Source organism: Poecilia mexicana, unplaced genomic scaffold (assembly GCF_051168715.1).
Source record: "Poecilia mexicana isolate PSO_F unplaced genomic scaffold, ASM5116871v1 scaffold_9, whole genome shotgun sequence".
In the NCBI taxonomy this organism is placed as follows: Eukaryota; Metazoa; Chordata; class Actinopteri; order Cyprinodontiformes; family Poeciliidae; genus Poecilia; species Poecilia mexicana.
This window is the reverse complement of record NW_028263378.1, coordinates 22662108-22674123: the sequence shown is the minus strand read 5'-3', so window position 1 is coordinate 22674123 and position 12016 is coordinate 22662108. Positions and strand designations below refer to the sequence as shown.

The 12016-nt window shown below is 37.9% G+C and overlaps 1 protein-coding gene across 2 annotated transcripts; it reads right to left on the bottom strand.

Moving 5' to 3' along the window:
• Positions 1-302: 302 nt before the first annotated feature.
• Positions 303-11619, bottom strand: ppp2r2aa (protein phosphatase 2, regulatory subunit B, alpha a). 2 transcript variants are annotated; one of them, XM_014992782.2, is made up of 10 exons: positions 11290-11619; positions 10882-10959; positions 9214-9311; positions 8020-8185; positions 7713-7825; positions 7409-7586; positions 5957-6121; positions 5253-5422; positions 4609-4700; positions 303-4457 (listed from the first exon to the last, which is right to left on the bottom strand). In XM_014992782.2, the coding sequence occupies exons 1-10, from the start codon at positions 11315-11317 to the stop codon at positions 4178-4180; spliced, it is 1368 nt and encodes a 455-aa protein (XP_014848268.1). In that variant the 5' UTR covers positions 11318-11619; the 3' UTR covers positions 303-4177. The 2 variants fall into 2 exon arrangements, with proteins under 2 accessions (XP_014848268.1, XP_014848269.1); XM_014992783.2 differs by having other exon boundaries at positions 11311-11619.
• Between the last annotated feature and the right edge of the window lie 397 nt (positions 11620-12016).

Below are 12016 nucleotides of genomic sequence, written 5' to 3'. Positions count from 1 at the left end.
AAGTCATCATCCCTACAGGTCAACAGGAGGGTGATGGCAGCATCACAGATGTGGATGCTTTTCCCCATCATCAGCTAGGGAGGCTGATCAGAGGTAATTGAAAGATGAATTAAGCTGAATTCAAGTTAGAAAACAAAACATGTTTCACTTCCATTATGACTTGAAAGCTGATGGGATGAAAGGGCAAAAATGTGCACTACTTCCTCTTAAGTTAACCACAAATATTATTGTAATGGAGATGAAATTATGAAACGCTCAGTTGCCCCCCCATCCCCCTCCAAAAAAACTCCAAACAGTAATAATAAAGTAGCACAGTAATTTAATTATTAAATTTGAAACTCCTTATTACATGTTATCTACACTGTACCTTATTTCATTTGACAAATAACTCTGTACAGTGAACAATATGTAGTCATTCCCAAACAGATCACCAAAACTCTCCATCCCCTTGAAATAAAACACACACTCAAAAATAATGAAATTCACAGAAAAGAAACAAAGTGGATTTTGTTTTACCATTCTTGTGATACATCAGACATGTTTTAATGCTCCTTCATGTGGACAAAATTGTTTAAACTCCATGTGCACACAATGGGAAACACTACTTAATAACCTGGTGTATCAAAGCCATACGTGGAGGGAAAGAAACAAAAAGGTGATTTACAGCAAAATAGAAGTTTTTGTTTCAGTTCTGATAATCCCATTTTCTTGAAGGTGTAAAGTTTGGGACAGAGCAGCAGAAGATTCCCCTGAGCAATCTGGGTGAGCCAGAAAGTTTCACAAGTGTAACTGATTATTATCTTGTTTATTGGTAATGCTCTTTAAAGAAAAAAAGGCAACAGGGTTCTTGTGAACATCTTTGTTGTGTACATTAGAGCCTCGAAGGACAGCTTGTATTAAGACAACGTAGGGAGAATGATGAAAAGGTTTTTTATTAATTGCTCAGATAAATACCAGCTTCTATTGGTAAGCAGTTTCTTGATGTATCATTATGCACGAGAAGGTTATATCGTTTATTTTCTACTTTAAAACAAGATGGAGATTCGCTCAATAAATGGAAGAAAGGAGTTGAAATAGAAAAGATTCATTTATCTAGGAAACAAAAAAAAAGGCAAAAATACAAAGTTTGCATTACAAAACCAAAAGAAAGTTGCACAAAATAAAAATACTAGAAACTTATCTTATCAAAAGACACAACCCAGAACCCTGAGAGACTGGAACTCAACATTAGTTAATAATTATACTGAGAACGGAGCGACACATTCACTTTCACAAATATGATCCAGTGGACGAAGGAGCTCAGTGCCCGAATAAAAACATCAACGTATTGTTTACGAACTGGAAAAGATAACCTGTACCTTCATTGCGTGGCATTTTGACTGTTCGTAGAAAACGCACAGTCGCGGTTCCATCAAGTTTTCTACGCACGGAGCTTTAGCTTAAACTGGTGACCCTCCTCTCTGACGCCAAACTGCACATGAAGTGCTTCACAGATTCTCTTCAAATAAGTCTGCAAAGGAGAGCCGCACAGATCGACAGTCGTCGCTCCGCGTAGTCAAGTGACCCGGCTAGCCGCAAAGAGGATGAAAATGCCGTTTCAATGTTAGTCTTTCGCAGCCAGAGGAATTGTTCATCGAGCAAAACTATGGCACATAAACCAAATATTAAGATTCACATGAAATCAAAACGCTGGAACCCTCTAAATAAGTTAGATAGAAAAAAAAAAAAAAAAAAAACGTAGTTGGCAAGAGTACAGTAATAGTGCTCATCATCAGGCAGGAGTTTAGCTTCCATTATTTATTTTCAGGTACTGACACCTGAAAATACTTCTCTTTGGGCACCCCACTTCGAACCTGACGCACTTCTTTGATGTGTCTACCTGTTATAACGAGCAAAAAGCAAAGGGAAACCTGACTTTCGAATGATCTGCCCTGTACAGTAAGCCTGAGGCAGATAGGTAAAGAAACTACAGTGATTAGACTGTAATGATATTGCCTTAATTTATACAAAAATAAATCAGCTATAGTGATTCTTCTTCTTTTATCAGGTACAGTACAAAACATTTCAAATATAGAAAAATCTACAAATAAAATCTAGATGCAGATGATTAGCAATTTTTTTCTGCAACAACACAACATACACCGAAGGTGAGCTGGGAGCAGCACGACGTTTTGGTGCCACACAAGAGTAAAAATGGGGGCACAGGGAATCATCTTATATATATGTATGCATATATATATATATATATATATATATATATATATATATATATAACACACAGGTTTTTATCCTGAGTTAAGCATGGTTGCCCACACAACTGCAAGGCTGGACCCGCTGGATCAGGGGCACTTTGTCTGCAAGAGAGCTTTATCTTTGTTGTGTATAAAGACTAGATACTTTGGCGTGATCAGCCATCATTTGATGCAACAAAAAAAAACCCTCCATGGCAAATTATGGTAGAGTGGTATTTGTAATACTTTTCCTGAAAACATTATTTGGTAAGATCTAAGAGTTAGGCAAAGGCTTTTATTCATCTGATCTCCCTTTCAGGAGAATCACATCAAATAAGTGAGAGCAGTATCCAGACTTCTACGGAAAGCTTTTCTGTCTGAAACTTGTTTCCCTTCCGATCTTAAGTGGAAGTGATGGGAAACTTGGGCTTAACGGAGATGGAATCAGAAAATGTTTTTCTTGATTGGTTCGGGTGGCGATTAGCAGGTCAAACACTGAAAAGAAAAAAAAAAAAAAAAAAACCCCAGACCCTTCCCCCTCAAAATCAAACTCAGAATCCCAATTATTTTTTTCAGTCTAATTAATGTACGTACTGTGATGCACTTCATTTTCTTTTGGATTGAGAACTGCTATCTCTATCAAAACTAAAAAAAAAAAAAAAAAACTAAAAAAAAAAAAAAAAAAAAAAACCTGCAACACATTTCTGCTATTCAAAGTCTAAAAAAAAAAAAAGAAAGAAAAAAAGAAGAAAAAAACTAAAGTCAACCAGCTAATATCAACCAGATCTGTGAACCTCTGCTGAACTTTCTACAGTTTATCCGTACAACATGCGACGGCGTGAGTAAGGACGCTCCGACAGGCAGATGAAGCCTGGCCTGGGGAAATGAAATCAAACGGTTTGAGAGCAGCGTGACAAAACTGACACATGTAGAAAAGGAACATTTCACCTACTTCCATTTACTACAAACTCAACCACAGCAGAATTACAGTGATAAAACACACTTCTGTAAGAAAACCTGTCATACATTTTGGTTTTACACCCATTTTTCTAGTGCTGCCCCATAAACCTGAGTGAATAAAAATATCAAGGACATCTCATGGCTCTCTCTGTCGCCGATAATGGGCTCGCTTGAACGAGTGTGTGGTGAACATTGAACTCGAATGACAGGCCGCTTCAACAAGACTTGAATGAATCGAAGTTGTTTGCAGGACGTATCCTATATCGAAACAAATGGCCAAAACACTCGATACAATGGGTTATAGAAATGTAAAATCAAACCCAGGAGATTTTCTTAAAGAAGAGATGAATGTAAACAAGCAGCTGAGTCAAAGTTAAAAAAAAAAAAAATCAAATATATTTGTACTCTGTTAGCTTTGATATCATTTATCCAAAGTTTTTTTTTTTTTTTTTTAAGACAATTAGCTAAACATAATGAAATGCTAAATTAGTCCTTTAACAGTAATCATACAGTACATAAGGAAAGAACTTGGCAACTTGATACTTGTTGGGCAAATAAAAGAATCGACAGCTTTGTATTGATGAATCAGGGCAGTACAAAAATGAACTTGGTGACAGGAAGACAAAACCAAAACGAACAGAAAGTTAACCAGTAGGAATAACAGACAAATGAATCATGTCAATATGGCACGAACAAGTGATAAAACGTAGACTTTCCCTTTGGTTTGGGATGTAGTGGAGTTAGAAATGGAAGCCCGATGGATGGAGTGCTTCTAATGGAAGAAACTAACAGCACACTATGATGCTTTTTTTTTTTCTATGGCCTGGCTGGATGTATGGCACCGTTTACAAAGTAAGTCTTCTCACATAATCAAAAGGACAGATTTGATCAAGTTTCAGGGGCTTGGACTAAGACGGATTTTGTTTCAATCTGAGAGCGAAAAGAGGGCTAAAGAAGAAATCGGGATCTGAGTGGGTTAACGGACTTTAGTTCAGTTTGTCTTGGAATATGTACAGATTGTTGGTGGTGGCCACAGCAATGATGTTGTCCAGCGGATGCCAGGCAGTGTGGAGGATCTTCTTGTTAAAGTCCAGACTGTCTACACTGATCTCATCCTTTTTGCGCTTCCCACCTGTGCTTATTTTGCGAGGCTTCAGGACCGACCGGGGCTTGCTGTTTTCCCGTGACGCCTCGAAGGTCACGTCCTGCCGGTAGTCCCTGTCAAACATCCTGAAGAAGTTGTTGTAGGAACCAGTCATCACAACGCTGTGGAAACAGACAATCATGAGGAGCCGCTTCGGATCGTACTTTCACTACTGATCTCAATCATAATCCACGGAAAAGGGGAAAAAGGAACGTCATTTGTGACTGATTTTGGTGTAACAGGAGATGAAAAGTAATTTTCTGATTGACTAACCTGTCATTGCCATTCCAGCAGCATTCAAACTTGTCGAAAATGCAGTCGTTCTCATAAAGTGAACACAACTTACTCCTGAGATATTCATGCACCTGGTAAAATAGAACAGCGAATCACATGAAGCAAAGGTGAAAACAGCACAGTGTTTTGTTTTTTTGTTCTCTTAACAGGTAGAGAAATACAGAAAAATCAGTTAGTGGTTTGATTCAACCAGATTTAAGTTTTATTAGACCTGATCTGTCAGAAGCAGGCTGGAAATTCAAAAACGCAATCCTTTTTATTGATTAGTAAAAGGATCTACGTTCTCTAGGTAATGCTCATGGAAATACCGTTCACATTCACTAATGCTAAACATAAAATGCTAAAGACGAATTTAAATCTCAACACCAAATCATTAGTAACCCCATTGTACAGTGACTTTTCTCTACAAATGGTGTGACTTTGCTACTGCTACCAATATAAATGAATAATAAACTGCTCACACCAGAAGGGTCACAGAAGAATATATTGATGAGGAAATCTGAAAGGCTAAAAATCTATATTGTGGGATCAAAAGGCAAACATTTGAAACTGGCCACAAATCTCAGATCGGCAGATCTCTTCCCAAAGCATAAAAAATTAAAATAACATTTGCAGCGGCAAACCTGATATGTCTCTACTGGCCGGGTTTCCATGTTCAGATCCCAAATTTTGACGGACAGATAGTCTCGCGTCATCATGTAGCGTCCGCTGTGGCTGAACTTGACATCAGAGATGGACGAGATGATTTCAGAAAAGAACGAACGGTTGTTTGGGTCTTCTGGCTCCTCAAACACTTTGAATTAAAAAAAAAAAAAAAAAAAAAGGATACATGTTGAGATGTTATTCTGCTGATTTAACACTGTAAGAGCCACAATTTAATAAAAATAAGATCCTGGGAGCAAAACTTAAAATGGGCTAAAGTGTGTGTCTTTTGTGAATAATTGTTAGTGAATTAAAAACTATATAGTGGAAACAAGCCGTTCCATATATATGACTTTAGTTTCATTCACTATGTTGCATCAGTAAAAAACAATACCAATGAAAACAAATATTTATCATCTAAAATGAAGCTCTTCAATGTAGGACATCCAATAGAGAAAAACAGTAGATTCATGATGAAACTCAAGCAAAAAGTTAACACTTTGAATGCTGTTAATTACAATGCGTACTAAAAAAAAAAAAAATCCATAATTTTTACTCTGAACAAATTTTAAGGTCTTGTGAAGCATTAAGATACTTCTCATCCCAATACAGCAAAATTGGGATGACAGGAATATTGTGTATTCCTTTCCTGCTCTCAAACATGTATTTGTTGTAAGCGACTTACTTTTGGCATGCTGGTCACACAGTGCTGATGCCCTCATGTCACACAGGCGGATGGTTCCCTTGCTGCTGCTGTAAACAAAAGTGTTACACTGGTCGGGGTGAAACTCTGCAGCCGTGATCACTTCTGTCAGCTCCTCCATGTTAGCTGGCTTTATGTCAACAATATCTGGAAAAACAGAGGTCAAGGTCCAAAACGACAGCTACTCCAAGGAAGGACGAGACAAAAAGAAACAAGATGGCATAAAAAAACAACAACTTTCCTCTATGACAGCAACTATCTCAGCATCTCGTAGTTCATCAGTGACCTCTTGTGGCAAAATAAAGCATGGCATGACTTTAAAAAAAAAAAAAAGAAAAGAAAAATGAATAATAATTCTAGGCAGAAATCTGACTCATTGCTTCATTTAACTGCTTTAGTGGTCATGTGTTTCACTGGGGACACTGAATGCAGTTACATAACATGCTTCGTCGTCATGTTACAAAAGAAACCTAGCTTTATTTCCATCTCAGCATTTCTAAAAGGATTTCATCTTCCTTCAATTTAATCTGGTGTCAAATCAACAATTTCAAAAAGCTTCGATAAAAGTTAACCTGACCCTAACCCTCTCTACAAGCACCTTGTGAAGGTAAACTAAAGTCTGTAACATGGCGCTGCAAACAACACCAAAATAATAAACAATAATTCATTCGAAACTAATTTTAGATGATGGGCTGGGTAATGCACATATGATTGAGCATGTACAGTTCTGATTGAGAAACGGGGAGGCACAGATCTTAACGTGTACTTAAATAGTGAATTACAAGAGATAAAAGTTAGAATGCCTGCAGTAGGACGTATACATATATCTGATTATAACATTGATCAAGAGATTAATCCATGGAGTACTCGATTACTAACTCAGACAAGAGTCAGATTATATTTTACAAGCCAAACTAACAAAGTCGTCACATCAAAACAGATAACATGCTAACGTAGCAACGTTGGGTGTGTTTATTCAAAACTACAGCTGTATGTGTTGAGATGTAAATCTTTTGAAACAAATGATTTGCATCAAATTTGCATCTCTAGTGTCATAAAAACTATGACACTATATATATATATATATATATATATATATATATATATATATATATATATATATAAATAAAGGAGCATTTTAACAATCAGGAGAAAGTGATGTGGCTTCAATGTCATAAGCATCTTTCATGAATGAGTTTGACACCATAACAATATTCATATCAGCTTTGCATATTGATGAGCCACAGCTTGATATTTTACCACATTCACATGTATACATGCCACAGATTTATACAGAGTATCAAACTGGGACAAAGTATCAGCAAACGCTTCTCGCCGAGTGTCAAGACTTGAGATCAGAGATCAAACGTCCCGACTGGAGAACTCCTCGCCGCTTGTGCGACAGACGTGAGGATTTGAAAACCAAAAGGATACTAAAGCTGCGATCGGTGATCTCCAGATGCCAGAGGTTGATGCGCAGGTCGTCTGCAGACAGATAGGTCTCATGATCACTGTTGACCGATATGGAGTTGATGTGGTATGTGTGAGCGTTGGCAAACACTCGTCTGGGGCTGGCTTCCACCATCAGGTCCATGGGCCTCAACACCGGCACCTGGAGGAACACGCAGCTTTAGTGAAAGGAAAGCAATGCGTTTCAAATGGAAACCATTTAAAGCTATTCACTTCCCAGACACGATATAGTTTATATTTATAATGTGAGAGCGCGGTTACTACTCACCCGTAGCGTTGTGACAGAATTGGGATCTCTGTATCGCCCGTCTTCTTCCTTCAAATTGTAGCCCTCTGGTCTCTTGTCTCGCTCACTAATTTTCCACAGCTTGATAGTTTTATCTGCCAAGAAAAAAAAAAAAGATTAGATATCAGTCACATTTTAGTGACAAAAGCAACTTAAGACCACTTGACTGCTACACTGAATATTTCTCAGGCAGATGAAAAAGTCTGGAGTAAAAAAAAAAAAAAAAACATTGCAAACTTTATCCTGTAAAATTGATTGAAATAATTCAGAATCAAAAACATTTACTAACCATTTGTGGACAAAAGGAACTGTGCTGCATTCTTCTGAGGTAGCCATCGAATCTTGTTGATTTTCTCTTCAATCTCAAGACTTTTCAGGTAGTCGAACTCGGGCTCGTGGCTCTGGAAGGTGCTATAAACATTGTACTCTCCTCTGCACTGTGGCTGGTTCTTACTCTGCACAAGAGCAGACAACGTTTTCAACAATGACTCAAGTTGAGAGGTAATTCTGAACAAAATGTTGGGAAAAATTTCATTTTTTCTGTTTTGAAGCACAGTATAGTAGAGAAAGATGATAGAAAGTGCTGTTATGTCAAAGCACTGTTATGCTTTGACATAACAGTGTCATATCAAAGCATCGATACCCTTAAACATTTTTTATGTTATGTCACATAACTGCAAACTTCAATGCTTCTTATTGTGTTTTTTTTTTTTTTTACAAGTAAAAACCTGATTTAGATTTTTTTTTTACTCCAACACTAAAAGTCCAATTCATCTAATTGATGTCAGAGGTCAAACCGGTTAGCAGAGCATGCTTACTGGCACTTACATCAAACTTCAAGAACCACTTACATATAATGGTTTATAGGTTTTGTACTTTCAGTCTCACTCTTTGAAAAGTTTTTATTAAATTGTAAATTTCTGATCATCTTGTTTTGTTATTTTTATTTTTGCTTTATTATTACTTGGATAGCTTTGCTACTTATATTGAGCTAATTCTTTTTGTTTAAATGTGTCAATTTTATGTTTAGTACTAGTTGTTGTTGCTCTGTACAAACCAAAGGGCTTCACAAATAAATTTAATTTATTTATACATGTTCAAATGACCCACAAAAAGTTGATATCTAAATCCAAATAAAGATCTGTGTAAAGTCACAACTGCTTTAAATCGAACTAAACTATTTTTGCAAAAATGTGCCAGAATGTCAGAGCCTAAATGTGCAGAACTAGTAGAGACGAACCCAGAAAACACTTAAAAGATGACTCTACAATGTACTGAGTAACTTTATTACACACAGACTGCATAACGTTTAAAACCATGCATCTCTTTGTTTCCACTTCACAAGTACGCGCTACTTTGTGTTGTTTTTTAACGCTTTAAACTCCCAGTGGGGCAAATTCAAGTTTGTGGTTGAAAAGAGGACCTCTGAAAAAGTTCAAGGGGTAAGAGTACCTGAGTGAGACACTGCAAGTGAATCACATACCTCTGGCTCCTGCTGGAATATGACAACACGACCTCCTTTGTCCCCAGTGGCAAGCAGCTCCCCAGTGTGATTGAATTCAACAGTAGATATAATGTCAGCTGCAAAGGCAGTTATAATAATTAAAAACCAACTCAATATGCAAAAGTAGAAAATTACTAAACAGCATTAAGGCATAGTACATTTGATGGTGAAGACTAAATCGAGCATGGTGAAGTCACAACACGACACTGTTTAATCTGGTGAAAATCAGTGTACACTGAACACAACTTAGGGAAAAAAAAAAAATTGTTTCCATCTGCAGCTGTGCATCACTTACATACCAGACGACAACAATTGATATTCACTTGCAGGCTGGCACTGGTATGTGCCAGGGAAACCCTTAATGAAGACAATGGGGGTCGTTCCAGTGCAGCACACACCGAGTGCCAGATACGACCTGGCTCCATGCAAACCATTGTGTACAATAAAAAGAGGCTGACAGAAGCAGATGAATCTTTGCAGGGTTTAAATAAACTACAACGGTAGTGTCTGTGCAGCCATGCATTACCACAAGGAGAAGCTCTCGCATGTACTTGTTCTCAGTTGCAGCTTACTATAAACAACTCCGAATCCTCGGCTAAGTACTGTGCGCGCACACACACACACGTAAGCACTTCTTTTTTTGTTTGCATTGAAGATGACGAAGACTGACAAAAGACACCAAACAGAAATCCTAAAATAACTTCAATCTGTACAGCTAGAAAGTAAAAAGAGGAAAGTGCTGAAAACATCCAAACACCATAAAACATTGAAACCCTAAACTTTGCAAATGGACCTCTTGGGTAAAAAGAAAAAAAATAGATCCTGTATATTTGTATCAAACAGACTATCAGCTCTTCGGAGGAAAAGGGATAATTATGCATCTTTTCCGTTTGGTAAGTCAGAATATGAAACGGATAAAGCAGCAAACATTTCTTTTACACCTCAAAATAAATGCTATATAAGGATGCTGATTATTTGTGCTCTGTTGTCATTTTTGTTCTTTTGCAGCTGCATCTGAGCTCAGGATTTTGGAGCAAACATGAATTTGCATCTGATGGGGTCATTTCATACTTAATCAGACAACTGATGATTTAAAGTAATTTTCTACTAATCTACCCTCAAGAAAGGAAATGTACTCATATAACTCCAATAAATACTATTTTCCAGCAGACTGCAGTGTAATGAAGATTTTTTTTTTTTTTACAAAATAATTGACAATTTAGATGTGATCATGTTTATGACCTCCATAATGAATGAAAACACATAAATATGGGAGGTTTCAGTATCCATCTAAACCAACCAAGCAATCATTTCTTTATATTTTATTTGTAATACCACTACAATCCTATTTACATTACAGTCAATCTGACTTTTAAAGAAAAGGTGAAAAGTGTGTGCACCTAACCAGAAAGCTTCAGCGCATCAGTGCAACCACAGCAAAACTAAAATAATCTACAGTCCTGCTACAAAGTGGAGTAAACTGACTCGAAAAGGTTTTTAAAGCACTTTGGTAGTAAGTAGTTTGTTTATAAAATCACAATGCAAGGAACTGAACCCAGACTCACGTAACTCAAAAAGAAAATATGCTAAGCATATGGGGACAAACAAGAAGCATACTCAGACTTAATAATGCCCAAATGTACTCACCTTCAGCCACATCATCATCCATCGCTCCTTTGACTTGAGAGAAGCACCACTGCACATCGCTGCTCCCACCACCGGGCCCTGCACGCAACACGAACCTTAAGTTTTGACACACCGCCGCCAAAGGCAACACACTGAATATAGCTAGAAGCTAATTTAGCGCACTGCGACAGCAAGGCGATGCGCGATTTCATACGAACTGCACATTGTAACTGCGGGGAGAAAATCCTCCTAAACAAGAAGTTGGGATGTGTTAGGTTAGCTCACTTTCTGGCTGTAAGGAATTCACACGGGAATCTCGCAGTATCCTAGCTCGCTAGTTAGCTTCCTGCTCTTGACCACAACAGAGGGAGACTAAAGCAGCATGTGTGCTATTAAGCATGATGATTAGTAAGAATAGCTCATACGTACGTTCTGACAGTTTTCTTTTACCTGCCATGGTGAGGGACTGGGCTCTCTGTAGCAGGTTCAGGCCCTGGACTGAAGCAGTGCTGCTGACCCGGGTCGGTTGGGGTGGTTCTGACCGAGGAGCAGTGGAGGAATGAGGCTGTTGCTAACTCCAAACGCCCTCAGTCCAGCGGCTGCTTAAAACACGACGCTACTTTTTTTTACAACACTGAAAGACTAACACACAGCGTTCAGTACTGGTCTACAGACTTTGCACTGCACTTTGAGATTTCCCTCGCATCTGCCTCCTCCAAGCTTTACACTTTCAAAATGGCGCTACGCGGGCGGCGCTCGGCAGGAATTAGAGAGCAGACGGTGCTCCATTCATTTCAAGTCGAAGCTGAAGCGAAAGATGCCCGACTCAAAATAAAAGTTCCTAAATGCAACTATGTCTAGATTTTCATTTATTTTTTAACTGGTGTGTTCCAAAAAGTGAAAACTTTGTTATATAAACAATCTCGCGCATGAGCCCCGCCCTTGTCGGTTATTCAGTTAGAAAAATCGAACCAACCTCGTGCACTCACTAGAACCAGAAAACTCACTTTTATTTTTCCTCTCACTGTAGAACAGGAATTAAGTTTCTTCTATAGCAACAATATAATAAACGCGGAGCATATAGAGGGCAGGACATTTGATCATGTTTATTTGCAAAATCTCTCTAAAACCCACACACACAAAAAAACATCCAATA

What these genes read in the sequence shown, in the direction of transcription:
- ppp2r2aa (XM_014992782.2), bottom strand. Translation starts at nt 11,317, where the DNA reads ATGGCAGGTAAAAGAAAACTGTCAGAAC. An exon ending in TATTCCAGCAGGAGCCAGAG is followed by an intron (nt 8,186 to 9,213) that starts GTATGTGATTCA and finishes GCTCTTGTGCAG; the next exon opens with AGTAAGAACCAGCCACAGTG. An exon ending in TGCTGGAATGGCAATGACAG is followed by an intron (nt 4,458 to 4,608) that starts GTTAGTCAATCA and finishes CTGTTTCCACAG; the next exon opens with CGTTGTGATGACTGGTTCCT.